Here is a 14,020-nt window from a genome sequence, read left to right on the forward strand (position 1 = left end):
ACTCTGCTGGCATACTGGGTACCCCCCCCCCCAATTCTAGCCCACTCTCTACAATCCCCAAACAAGAAGCACCTAAGAATAACAAAGCTAAAAACTTATTAAGCGAATATTTAATAAACCAGAACTGTCAGGTGTGGTGTTCCATACCCTTAATCCCAGTACTCAGAAGTGGAGGCAGTGGAAGGAGCTCTGTATGCTTGAAGCCAGCCTGGTGTATACAATGAGTTCCAAGATAGCTAGAGAAAAAGAGAGCCTGGTTCATCCCCCCCCCTCCCGAATAGTAATAATGAGCCAAAATTGAGACCATCTCAAAAAACTAAAGTGGAGACTCACAAGTAATTCCTGCACATAAAGATAGACTGATCACAGAGACTTACATCTTCCAGTGGTGTTATCGATGCACTTTCTCCTCCATAGTACGGGTTCTGATCCATGTGAAGAACCTTCTTTCCGTTCACTGACATTATCCCCGACAGGATACACTCCTAAAGATAAACATGTATTTTTAGAAGAAAATCCAAATATATAACATGTTAAAATGGTTCTTTATTTAAAAGTAAGCATACTAGCAGTCTCATAGCTAATAAAACACTCGCTCACCATGACAAAACCAGCAGGCTTAAAGCCTCTCTTGGGCTCTTGTGAGTTCCCAGGTGAAAATTCATCACTGTTTTACTGGGCTGTCATTTATAGCAATGTCAAATCACAGGCAAACAGAACAAAGACAGAGGCGTTCAACTATACCCTACCACTCTATTGTCTTCTACCATTCATTAAGGTCGTTAATGAAGCACTGAAATTTAACTTAATAAAGGCACATCTGAAATACCCACCTTTTTTTTTACACTGCATGTGACAAAACAGAACTGCCAGATAGCACTTCCAGCTCAAGGAAAATCCTTAGTGCCACTCATTTACAGGCTGTATGTAGACACTGTGCTCTATGAGTCATCATTTTTATCTGAGAGAACTGACTATGATTACTCAGATTTGATAAAAAAAAATTTCAAAAACAAACCTTTTAAAAGTTGATTCATGTTGAATATGGAAAAGGAGGGAGCCCTGAGTGAATCCTGAGTCGGTGGGAGTGTATTATTGACATGGCCATGCTCCTGGAAAATGGCAGACTTCTCTCAGACAGACAAGGGAAATGGCAAGGCCTTCCCTCCTTGTCCAAGTGTAAATGTACAGTGTGTACAGAAAATGTCCACCACAGCTTTCAGGACCACCACCCACTGCTTCCCAACAGAGACTGCCAAGCTTTCCTAAACCTGTCTCCTTAGTCTGGCAATATACTGAAAATGCTGCATCCTTGTTTTCCTGAATGTAAAAACCAAGAGCATCCCTGTTCAGATGTATGCAATAAACCCATCTCTGTTCAACTCTATGTAATACACACACTGAGCTTCCTGGATGCTGAAGCATCTTCAGCAGAAAGCCCAGTCCACTTGTCTGTATTTGTCTTTTCTTCATTCCTTTGCCATCCAACTCAGATCCATCCCTGCATCCTTACAAGGATGCAGCAGTTGGGGACTGGAGAGATGGTGCAGAGGTTAAAAACACTAGATGCTTTTCCAGAGGACCAGGGTTTGGTCCCCAGCACTCACAAGGCAGCTCACAATCATCTGTAACTTTTAGTTTCAAGGAATATGGCTGCATTTTTCTAGCCTCCATGGGTAGTAGCAAGGACACAGTACACAAACATACATAGAAGCAAAAGACCATAAACATTAAAAAAAATAAAAATAAAAAGACAAACTGTCATTTGTTATCAATAAAGTACAATTTATGAATGCAAAATAATTTTGGAATACTCATCACCATCACAGGGCCCAATACTTACAGGATTTTTTAGAGTGTTATTAGAAACAACTGATTCTTTCTCATTCTTTTATGTTAAGATTGGTTCTTGCTCCAATGTAGTATACCAGGCTAGCCAAGAACTAGCAAACTAGTGATCCTCCTATCTTCCCACCCAGCAGTGCTGGCATGTTCCAACACACAATACCACAAGACAGTCTAGACTTTTCATATCATCAAATGAAACATCCAAAACTCCAAAGATCCATATTGCTTAGAGTAAGCTAGGCATTCCTAAGTGGCTAGAGAACAATGCTATAAATCACAAAAGAAGAATTCTAAGTACAAGCAAGAGCAAAGAATCAAAGGATTTTTATTTCATTTTTTAAAACCTTTTTTAATGATTTATTTTATACGCATTGATGTTTTGCCTACATGCATATCTGTCTGAGGGTTTCAGATTCCCTGGAACTGGAGTTACAGTTGTGAGCAGCCATATAAGTGCTGGTAATTGAACCTGAGTCCTCTGGGGGAGCAAGCAGCCAGTGCTCTTAGCCACGAGGCCATTTTTCCAACCCTAAAGCAAAGGCTTTTAATAGGCCAGAATAAGAAATATAGATACAGTGTGGGTTTCATATTATAATTAATCTTTTTAAAATTGTCACTTAAGCCAAGGCAGTGGTGACACACACCTTTAGTCCTAATGCCTGGGAAGCAGAGGGAGGAGAATCTCTGTGAGTTTGAGGGCAGCCTGGTCTACAAAGTAATTCCAAGACAGCTAAGACTATCTCAAAAAAAAAAAAAAAAAGAAAGACTTAAGTTTTGTGTAAATGAAAGAAATTGCTACACACACACCCCAAAAATCTGAAAGGCAATTAAAATACTCTTTCCCTTTCCAAATACACAATTGTAAGAGACCTGATTTTTCTATTCAAACTTCAGCTAAAACAAAGACAAGAACATAGACAGAAGGAATCTGATTTCCAAGGCAGACATTAAAGAAATTTGCAAAAAATGTAAAACAAAGATTCTTTCCCTATAAATTTCATTTCAGAAATTACATATGATATATAGTCTACTTAATACAGTTACCATTCATGATAAAATATAATGTACTTGTTTGAAGATATGATAAATATTTTTTATTTCTGCTGATTTTTCTTAACTTCTTTTCTTAGTAGAGTTTGCAGAAGGAACCCAGCCAGGGCTTTATGACACTGGGCAAGCACTGTTACCGAGTTCATTCCTAGCCTTATTTAAGTTGATTTTTTTTTTTTCCTTTTTTCTTTCTTTTTGAGACAGGGTTTCTCCATAGACCAGGCTGGCCTGGTAGCTATAACCTTCACAAACAACAGATATTTGGTATCCTCAGGGGTGTGTGTGTGTGCGCGCATTACATATGAATGTTTTAGGAGTGTACTGGAATATATCAATCACCTGTGTGTATATGGAAATCAGAGATTATGTTGGGTTTCTTCCTCAATTGCTATCTACCTTAATTTTTGAGAAAGTTTTTGATTCAGCTATACAGCCTGGAAGCAAGCCTCAAGATCCCTGATAATAGCCCTCCCTATGACCCCACCCACACATTCAGCCTTTTACATCGGTGTTGGGGATTGAACAAGTCCCATTGAGTCATCTCTACAATAGTTAAAGTATGAGGTTGCCAATGTAAAATGCTCACTTAGCATGAATGATGATATACTGGGTCAATTCCTACTGTTGTTAAAGAGGAGAGGGGAGAGGGTATTTTGTAAAATCCCAAGAAGGGGTGGAGATGGCTCAGCAGTTAAGAACTGCTGCTCTCCAAGAAATCTGGCTCCGTGCACCATGTGGTACAATTGCCTCTAACTCCAATTCTAAAGAGCGCCCTCTTCCAACTTCTTGATGAACTGCACTTCCATGACATATACAGGCACACACATAAATAAAAACTTTAAGGGGATAAAAAAAATCCCAAGACCAGACCTAAATGAGGAGGCATCTAAGATAATCCTCACCTCAATAAACGGAAAAGTTATAAATGATCACTCTCAGGTAAATATATATGCCCTAACCCCAACCCTAAACTAACCCTAACCTACACACACACACACACACACACACGAATATACACGCACACACCAAATTAAGATGGAAAAAGAAAAAAAATTCAAGAATGCAGTAAGAAACAGATGAGATATACACTCATTCATATTCTTATGCTAGGGTTGTTATAGTCATATACAGTTTATAGTTAAAACAAAGGGAATTTCACAAACCTGTACCAATTGTTAGTGTTCATCAAGTTTATCCACAAGTCCCTAGTGAGCTGAACATCACAACTAAATCTCCTTCACAGTTTTAACTGACATTTCCTTTTTTTTCCAACTCAAATAAGTTTCAATATTACCTCTGTAATTTATTATTAACATACTTAAATGATTTAAATTACTTGCCATAAGGTACAAACTTTACTAAAGAATGGGCTGCATTTTATTAGCTCAAGAAACAAAACATGATATTCCAGAATACCTGTCAAGTTCCATTCCTGTCATGAGCACCTTTCTGGTTCACTCTCAATCAAACAGTATATATGGTTTGTGAACTTTGTAAATAGTCCATCTGTTTAAAGTTTTCAATCTGGTATATTTTATTCAACATTATTATGTTTTTCTTGAAGGTCAACTTGATTGAATTAAAAATCACCTATAGGAGCTGGAGATATGGCTCGGTAGTTAGGAACACTGACTGTTCTACCAAAGGACCTGGGTTTCAACTCCCACATGGCAGTTACAACTGTCTGTAACTCCAGTTCTAGGGCATTCAAAAACACCACACATACATACACACAGGAAAACACCAATACACATTAAAACAAACAAACAAGCAAACAAACAAACACCTAGAGGCAGGCAGTGGTGGCCCATGCCTTTAATCTCAGCACTCAGGAAGCAGAGACAGGATCTCTTGTGGGTTTGAGATCAGGCTCGACTACAGAGAAAGTTCTAGGATGACCAGGGCTACATGGAGAAACTATCTCAAAAACAAAACAAGTACCTTTAGTACTGACAAAACACACCTCGAGGTGTATCATGAGGGTGAATAATTATGGGGGAAGACCTGCCCTGCATGTGGCAGCTTCATCACAATGAAGGATGGTGTGTGCATATGAAATAAAGGGAGGAAAGAAGAAAGCCAACCAGTGCAAGTATTCTTTCTCTCTGCTTCCTGTCTGCCGGCATGTGGGCTTCTCTGCTTCATTAGAGCCTGTGAAAGGATGAACCAAAATAAATTACTCCTTGTGTAGTTTGTCAGCTGTGTTAAGTCTAACATAACTGTGTTTAAAAGGTGAGCTGAGGAGACAACTTGGTTCATAATCCTTCCAAGCACAGGGACATGAGTTAGAGTACTAAACCCATAGAAAAAAAAAGTCAGGCATAGTGGCACACACTTGTAATCCCAGTGCTGGTGAGTCTGGGCCTCAGCAGTTACCCAAACTAATATACTCAGTGAGTTCCAGGCCAGTGAGAGACCCTATCTCCAAACAGGTGGACAGTGCTTAAGGATTGACAGTGTGAGTACATGCCCCCAAAATAAGATTTGTTCATGTTTTCTGTTGTTCTGTCTCTTAACAGTGTCTCACTGTATGTCCCTAGCTGGCCTGAACTCAGTATGTAGACTGGTTGTCATGGAACTCAGAGATACACCTCCATCTTTTTCCCAAGTGCTCATGTCAAAGGTTCATGCTGCTTGTGTGTGGTCTTACAAGACATCACTTATCTACTCTCCTTGCTTTGGAGCAGGGGCTCCTAAGGTACATGGTCAAATCTACCTTACAGGCTCATTTTGTAAACCATTTTACAGGTATATCACAATGCTTGTTTGTATATAGACAGCTATTTTCTCAGTAACAGAGCAATTGTGACAGAGCCCACATGACCTGCAAAACCTACAATATTGCTTCCTACCTGAAAGTCTGCCTAATCCTGCAAGTGGAAGATCTCAAGGCATGTTTTCCAGTTCACCATAATCCGTCACCTTGCCAGGAAATATACATTCTAAACAGGCTCCAGAAACTCAAGTTGAAACCACAGCTCCTAAAGGTTTGATAAAACAAAACAACTGTGCCCTATCTTTTAGGCTGCTTGAGAAGGGAGGGAAATGAAAATCTGCATTTCTAACAAGTTCCTAGATGACTGTGATAAAGCTGGCCCAGAACTGATTTCTGAAGAACAGTTATTCAAATAGTATTTCTCAAGTGGGGCTCATGTGAAAATGTAGATTCATATATCTGCCTGAGGGACTGAGTGTTTAATGTTTCTACTAAGCTCTCAGCACCTAGTCTATAGAGCTGTGCTTCCAATAACAAAACAACAGAGGGCTCCACTGAATTAATACACCAAGGGGATATGTCAAATTTTACATATCCAATTTCCTCTTGGGTCTTGATTAGTTAAGTATTGCTGTGGCCACTTTCACATGGGTCTTTCTGGCACGCCATTTGTTACAGCTGCATCATGAAAAGCAACTGTGCTTAACTGCTTTCCATTATAACTGTAACTCACTTGCTTCAATGGTAAATGAACATCCTTGTTGCAAGCCCTTTAGTACTCTGAGCAAGATGTTGTTTTATCAGGGCTTCCTGATGAAATGAGGCTGAGAACATGTTATAATTAATTAATGATGGTATCACCTGTCAGAAAGAATTAGCTCAAATGTTTAGCCTTTTTTTCTTGTTTGAAATATTTAAGTCTTAATTGTGCATTTATGCATGTCTGTGTGTAGATATGTGCACATGCCTAGAGACAGGAAGAGAGCATCAGCTCCCCAGTAGCTAGACAGGTAAGTGACTATAAAGCTAGGAACCAAAACCTGGTCCCCAACAAGAACAGCGAGCGCTCGATGTCTGAACCACTGCTCCAGAGTCACTGTCTCATTTTCTATTTTAAATTTTTTGAGTGTTTTGCTGGCATGTATGTATATGCATCCCAGCAACTGGGATTACAGATAGTTGTGAGCCACAATGTGGGTACTGGGAATCAAACCTAGGTCATCTACAAGAGTAACAAGTGCTCTTAACTGCTGACCCACCTGCCAAGCCCTGACTCATTTTCTTAAATGGGATGTTGTGTCTTTTTTGTACCACTTTATAAAAGGGCTTTATAATTTTAGAGATGTGAAGTCCTCTACAGGTTACATGTACTGCAAAACATTTTCCATTCTGTAACTACCTCTTCACTTTTGTAATGTTACCTTGATAAACAGAACTGGAAGTATTTTATAAATACAAAACCCAGTTCTAATATTGTTTAAAAGCAATTCCTTTATTTCTTCCTCTCTCACTTTTAAATTTTTAAGAGACAGGGCCTTACTTACTATGTAGCTCTGGCTGCCCTGGAATTCATCATGTAGACCAGGCTGGCCTCTAACTCAGATATCTGCCTGCCTCTGCCTCCAAGGGCTGGAATTAAAGGAGTACATCACTATGTTCAGCTCCCCTTGTTTCTTTTAGTAACACATTAGAATATATTGTTCAACACAGTATTTGAAAATAGAGTAACATTTATCATGTTCTTGAATAAAAAATAGAGAATAACCAAAAAATTCATTTTTTTCACTTAATGAAAGTAGCCCTCAGAGTTCAATTTATAAGACAAAATAACAGCAAACTTGGCTGTATAACTTCTACACCTAACTTTTCATACTTCTACAATAAGCATGGCTCATTGGACCATGACCCTAAAGCATAAAGGCTGAGAACCAAAATAAAGGGCCTAATAATTTAAAAATGTGTCAAACAGCAAAATGTGTAATTGCCTTCAGGGTATCATTTAGAACAAATACCTCTATACCTTGGTTTGTTTGCTTGTTTGTTGCTTTGTTTTGTTTCTTAATGTGGGTTCTGGAGATGGAACCAGGACCTCATTTTTTACACAAGTATTTCCATAGCCCTGCACACGTTTTTATTCTTGACACTTATGTATGTGTGCACATATACACCATGGGGCAAATGTGGAAGTCAGAGGAAAACTTGAAAGCACAGAACTGACTCCCACACCTGTGGGTCCCAAGATCACACTGCTCAAGTCATAAGGCTTGTCAACAAGCCTTTACTCACTAAGCCATTTTAACCACTAACATCTCATTCTTTTTATAAATCCCTCCTGCGACTCAAAGCTTACCAATACTTTTTATTAGTTTGTTTTGAGATAGGGTCTCTCTATGTAGTCCTGGCTATCCTAGAATTCACTATGTAGACCAGGTTGGCCTTGAACTCCCCAGTGCTTGGAGGATTAAGAAATGTACTGTCATACCAGGCTTACCAATACTTTTTAAAATCAGTTAACCTTTTAAGAAGTTTCTGGGAATTTTTTTTTCTTAATACATTTATTTGTTTGGGGGGAGTCTATCTGAACTTCTCATGCTTCCTTTTTCTTTTTTTATTCAGACAAGGTCTCACTATGTAGCCCAAATAGCTTCAAACTCAAATCTCCTGCCTCTGGCTCCTCAGTACTGAGATTATATGCATCGACCAGACCACTAAGCTCCTACATTTATTCTTTTTATAGTTACTCCTCCATAGGAAAATAAACTACTTACTTAAAATACAGGAAGCTTCTAAGTTTTCCTTTTCACTTCTCATAACAGATTGCATTAGTCACAGATAGTTTAAGTAACTGAACAGGACAAAAAGTTATCCTTAATTTGAGTCTTCAATCAGGTACAAGGAGAGAGATAATGGCAGCTTATTGTGTATGTAAGTTAAAACATTAACCCAGAGTAGCCTTTCCAATCAAAAGTGACATGAAATGAGACAAATCAGACAAACGCCTGACTTTACAGTATATAAATGTAAAACACAGAGTGCTCGAAATGCTCATGTCTTCTAAGGCTAACGCAAGCTGTAAAACCTGATTGGAAATACCTGGGAACAGGTTTTTCAAATTTCTGCCTTTCTCCCAACTTAGAATATTTGCATATATAAGTTTTTGTTGCTTTAATTTTTTTGAGACAAGGTCTCACTATGTTACCTTGGCTGGCCTAGAACTCTCTAGGTAGACCAAAATGGTTTCAAATTCAGATCTGTCTCATTTAGCCTCCTCAATAGGCCAAATGCTAGGATTAAAAGCAAGTGTCACCAAGCCTTAACAAGGTTTCTTGGGAATGGGATACAAACCTAAATATAAATTTTACTTATGCTAAGATTATATATGGCCTGAAAATATCTTAATACAGTAATTTTTGTGAATCTACATCTTGACAACCACCCAACTACATGATATCAAGGATGGAATTTTCCATTTGTGGTATTGCATTGGAGCTCCAAAAGATTCACAAGGCACCTCTAACTTTTTGTTTTGTTTTTGTTTTTCCAGATAGGGATTCTCTATTTAAAAGCCTTGGCTATCCTGGAACTGGCTTTGAAGACCAGAGGGGCCTCAAACTCACAGAGATCCACCTGCCTCTGCCTCCCAAGTGCCAATATTAAAGGCAAGCACTGCCACTGCCCAGCCAAATTAAACATTTTAAGCTAGGAATATTCAACTCAAAAAAAAAAAAAGCATTTGAAAACATTGATCCTATGACCACTACTACAGGGAATACAAAGTCTTTTGTTCACAAAACTCTCACAACTATGGTAGAGGTTCTCAAGATCAAATCTTAAGTCTGAGTAAATTTAAATTAGTTTAGGATTTTCAAATCAAGTGCAAAAGCCCATATTTGATAATCATGTTTTAATAAAGAGAAATGGTAGGGGGAGTGTTCTGGGATATAAAATAATTTTAAAACAAATAATGCTGAGAATGAGTTGTTTTATTTAAATATCAAAGCACATGTTATGTTTCTATTCATAATTTCTAGACTTACTGTGTATAAATAAAAAAGCCTTTGGAAAGCACACATGGATCTGGCTTGTCTTTTCAAATAAACTAATTCTAGCACAGCTCATTGATTTATCACCAAGCCCATATGAGTTGTGTGCCAATTATGTGATCAAAGTCTGCTTACACATGCTCAAAGCATAGAAATGCAGAAGTTGCCAGCCAACCAACAAAGGAGTGGGAGGCAAAAATGAGACGGAATAATTCAAAAGGCAAAGTAGCCTGAGACTAATTAAAGGGGGTCTAAGCTCCCCTCCCCCATACAGCTTGCTAGATCTTAATGCCTTCATTATGTTCCAGCACAAAAATTAGTTCTTTTAAAATACTAGTTACCAAGAAAATTGGTTTTTTTTTTCTCCCAAGACAAGGGTTTTCTGTTTAGCCCGTTATCCTGGAACTCTGCAGACCAAGCTGGTCTCTAACTCAGAGATGGCCTTTACGAACTCACACAAACACATGCAGACAAACAGACAGACAGACAGACACACACACACACACACACCCATACCCACACACACCTATGATGCTAGGATTAGAGGTATGTGCCACAGTAGGGCAACCAAATTACAGTTCTTTAAAAATGACAACTTTCAGTGTTAGAGAGTTATACAGAATCTGCCATTTCTCAGACAGAATTAAATGTCTTTACTAAAGTTATTTTTAATACTTGTGGATTAGTATCAGTGTAACCAAAAGAAAACACTGCCAACACCAAGGGACACAGAAAACTCAATACTTATTTAAAAGTAACAAGTTCCCTGCAAATTCCTTGACACACCAATATTATACAGCATTTGGTACCCATTCTTTAATTAGGTTCTTAAATCTTCATCACTAAATATCCAAAACCAAAGATTAAGAACATCAAATGTTATGTCCACTCAGATATTAAAGCTACTACTTCTAATTTGAGTTTTTTAACATTGACTGAAGGTTTCTTCAAGATTTAACCTAATTCAATATTTCACCTAAGTCCTACTAATTTCATTTCTTTTTTATTGTTGTTGTTTTTCAAAACAGGGTTTCTCTGTGTAACAGTCCTGATAGTCTGGGAACTCCCTTTGTAGACCAGGCTGGCTTCAAACTCAAAGATCTGCCTGCCTCTGCCTCCTGAGTGCTGGGTAAAGGCCACCACCACCTGGCTCTAATCTTATTTCTTATTGTCAACATCATCCCGCTATTATTGCTTCTATCAATAATGGTCCTAAAGTTACCACCCTGTGCTGATACAATTCTAAAAGAACATCTCCTGGTATACGTCTTTACGGCCCACTGAGAAAGAAAGTTAGCATAGCTGTAAGACCCAGTATCTACTATTCATCAAGAAATTCACAATTCAAATGAAAATTTAAATAAAGGGTGTTATTTTGCTAAACAGGTTGTGCTATCTTTGATATAGTGATGCTTCTGAAAAAGACATGTGGAAACTTGCAGGATGGCTCTGCACTCCATTATCTATAGTCAACTGACCTTATCAAGGGGCAAATATGAAATAATAGCAATGACAATACAAAATGGAAGTAACTGGCTCTTGGAATATATTGGCAGTCACAGGACCCACTGAGAGAGCAAAGTCTACCACAAACTACTTGAAGCCCCAATTAGACACTTGAAAAAGATCAGAACCTGTGGCCTCCTCTGGGTAGTGATTCACTTTGGCATCCAAATCTTCCCAACTCACAACCAAAAAAATTCAATCATTGGGTGTGATGGTGCCTATCTTTTAATCCCAGCACTGGGAAGGCAGAGGGGGTAAGATCTCTTTGAGTTAGAGCTAGCCTGATCTACATAGGGAGTTCCAGGACAGCCAAGACAACACAGAAATACCTTGCATCACAAAAAGGAATTGAGACAGCTGACCTGAACAAGGGGGAATCTCATGGACCACCAGACTAATAGCTGGGAAACTAGCATTAGACCAACTCAGACTCCCTGAACATGGATCTCAGTTAGAAGGCCTGGGCAGTCTAAGGGACCTCTGACAGTGGAACAGGATGTATCCCACGAAAAGACTTTGGGAGCACATTCCCCATGGATGGATACTCCCTTAATCTAGTGACAGGAGGGAGGGCCTAGACCCTACTCCAAATGTTTGACAGATTTTGATGATCCTTCCTGGAAGGCATCACCCTCCCTGTGGAGTGGCGGGGGAATGGTAAAGACAGGAGGGGGGACCAGGGGACTTCGGAGGGAGAGGGAACTGGGATCGATATGTAAAATAAGAATAAATAAATAAATGGAATTAAGTGGGGGCTGGAGAGATGGCTCAGAGGTTAAGAGCACTGGCTGCTCTTCTATAGGTCCTGAGTTTGATTCCCATCAACCACAAGATGGCCCTCTTCTGGTGTGCAGGAATATATGGAGGCAGAAATAAGTAAATGGCTCTCCAGATAAGAAATGGAGTCTATTTGACAGTCCACTCTCTGGGCAGTCAGTCACATGTCTATTGAACCTTGAGCAGAACCCAGGAGGCAGGGACAGGCAGGGATAGGCAGAGCTCTGAGTTCCAGTCAACCAAGGCTAGTGAGACCATGACAAAATAAAATATCTTCTTTAGCAATCATCACTAATCACTGTAAAGAGAAAAATAAGCTTTTCCTAAATTTAAAAAGCAGTGATATAAAAATCTTGAAGCTTTTCTCTAAAACAGCTATTTCAGAATATTTTATTTAAAAGAATATTATTAATTTGATCAAAAGATTAATGCATTTCAACAAATTAGAAAGCCATGGCTTATATTAAATGACTCGGGCATTTGAAGTGATACTGTATGGGATGCATACATCAATGTTCCTGATGAAATAATGCAGTCATAATTTCATACACACACCCAAATAGATAGTCAAAATGATTGGTTCTCTCTCCAATTTCTTGGGCAAATTATCAGCTCTTTTCTTAAACAAGCCAGGAAATAAATATAAAAACTCGTCTATATTTTTTGCAGATCATCTAAACTTCTCTATGCAGATAGATACCCACGACAATAAATGTACCACAGCATTAAGTACCGCCTTATATTTATATATTACCAGTACACTCATGCTGCACATTTATTTTCTAACCTACCTGAAGTGTAGTACAGAGAAATTAGCCTCCCCTCCTCAATCCATTTCTTAAGGGAAAACACTAAGAAACAGTGGTGGCATGCAATAAACCAAACAAAAGGGAAACATAGCAAGGGCCAGGGGTTAAAGTATTTAATAGACAATTAATTTCCCATTCTAAGTGAGAGGATGATAAAGGTAAAGGAATGCTTAAGGCTTATTAGAAAAGAGAAGAGTTTTTGTTTGGTTGGTTTTTTGTTTTTAAAGAACCCATTTCATTATTTTCTCTAGAAACTTCTGCTAGCCAAACTCTAGGACAATTACCCATCAGCGATTATTGTTCTGCCTGGCTTTCCCAGCCAACTGACTAGCTAAGCAACCGCTGCTGCTCGCCACTTAGGAAATGCAAGCGCCAGCAGCGACTCCCTCCTGCTCTGTTCAGGGCTTGCCTGCTTCCAATCGGGAGAGGTCATCCACCCAAAGGGGAAGTGGAAGGAGCACAAGCTGTTTTCCCTTTCTTCTTCCTTCCTGCAGAAGGACGAAGCTGTTCATCTCCAGCTGCTGGGCGATTCCGTCCTCAACTTCCCAATGGGCTAGCTTCCCAGACACCCGGCCCAAGTTCCACATCCTGGTTTTCCTTAACACTGGGGCGCCTTCAAATCAGTGCATCCCAACAAGCCACGATCTCCCTCCCTAGACCCAACACGGACGAGGGTGGACGGTCCCCAAGGGAGTGCAGACACCGGCTGTTGGGCGCGGGCGGGGCGAGCTCAGTGTACAGCCAAGTGACCCGCCCTCGCCCCCCGGGCCGGGGAGAGGCCGGACCGACCCCTCTCCGCCGCCGTCCACCGCAGCTCACCGTCAGGCCGGTGCCCAGCACGATCACATCGTATTCCTCATTCATGGCGGCAGAAGGAGCGCACGCAAGGGCTCTGGGGCCACCGTAGAGAAAGAAGCGAGAAGTCCGGCCGCTCTCGGCTCCAGGAAAAAGGGAAGACCCGAGGAGATGAAAAGCCGAGCTGACTAGGAGGCGAGGCGGGCAGCCACCTCAACGGGAAGAGAAGAGCCGGGCGGGGAGGGAAGGGGAGGCGGGGAGAGCGCCGGGAGCGGAGAACGAGCGCCGCAGCCAGGGCGGGGCGTGCGAGAGGCCGCCGGAGCCGTCAGTCACGTATGTCCTGTCCCCTCATTGGTGCATTTCCTGTTCGCCCGACCTTCCCGTCTTCGCTCCTATCGCGAGAGAAGGGCGGGAAGCTGCCATCTTGGCTTCCGGTTTTCCCACCCGTCTTGTGGCACAGCGGCTTAGGCGGCGAC

At 40.3% G+C, this 14,020-nt stretch overlaps 1 protein-coding gene across 1 annotated transcript in view; it reads right to left on the bottom strand.

Annotated features, from left to right (window-relative positions):
• Gdi2 (GDP dissociation inhibitor 2) overlaps window positions 1-13,801 on the bottom strand; it is a 28,216-nt gene extending 14,415 nt beyond the window's left edge. Inside the window, exons 1-2 of the mRNA XM_051194813.1 lie at window positions 13,569-13,801; window positions 378-485 (exon numbers count right to left, since the gene is read on the bottom strand). Coding sequence (XP_051050770.1) covers window positions 378-485; window positions 13,569-13,613 — 153 coding nt within the window. The 5' untranslated portion in view covers window positions 13,614-13,801. The remainder of the gene's footprint in view (window positions 1-377; window positions 486-13,568) is intronic.
• Window positions 13,802-14,020: the final 219 nt, after the last annotated feature.

Source organism: Phodopus roborovskii, unplaced genomic scaffold (assembly GCF_943737965.1).
Source record: "Phodopus roborovskii unplaced genomic scaffold, PHOROB, whole genome shotgun sequence".
Classification (NCBI taxonomy): Eukaryota; Metazoa; Chordata; class Mammalia; order Rodentia; family Cricetidae; genus Phodopus; species Phodopus roborovskii.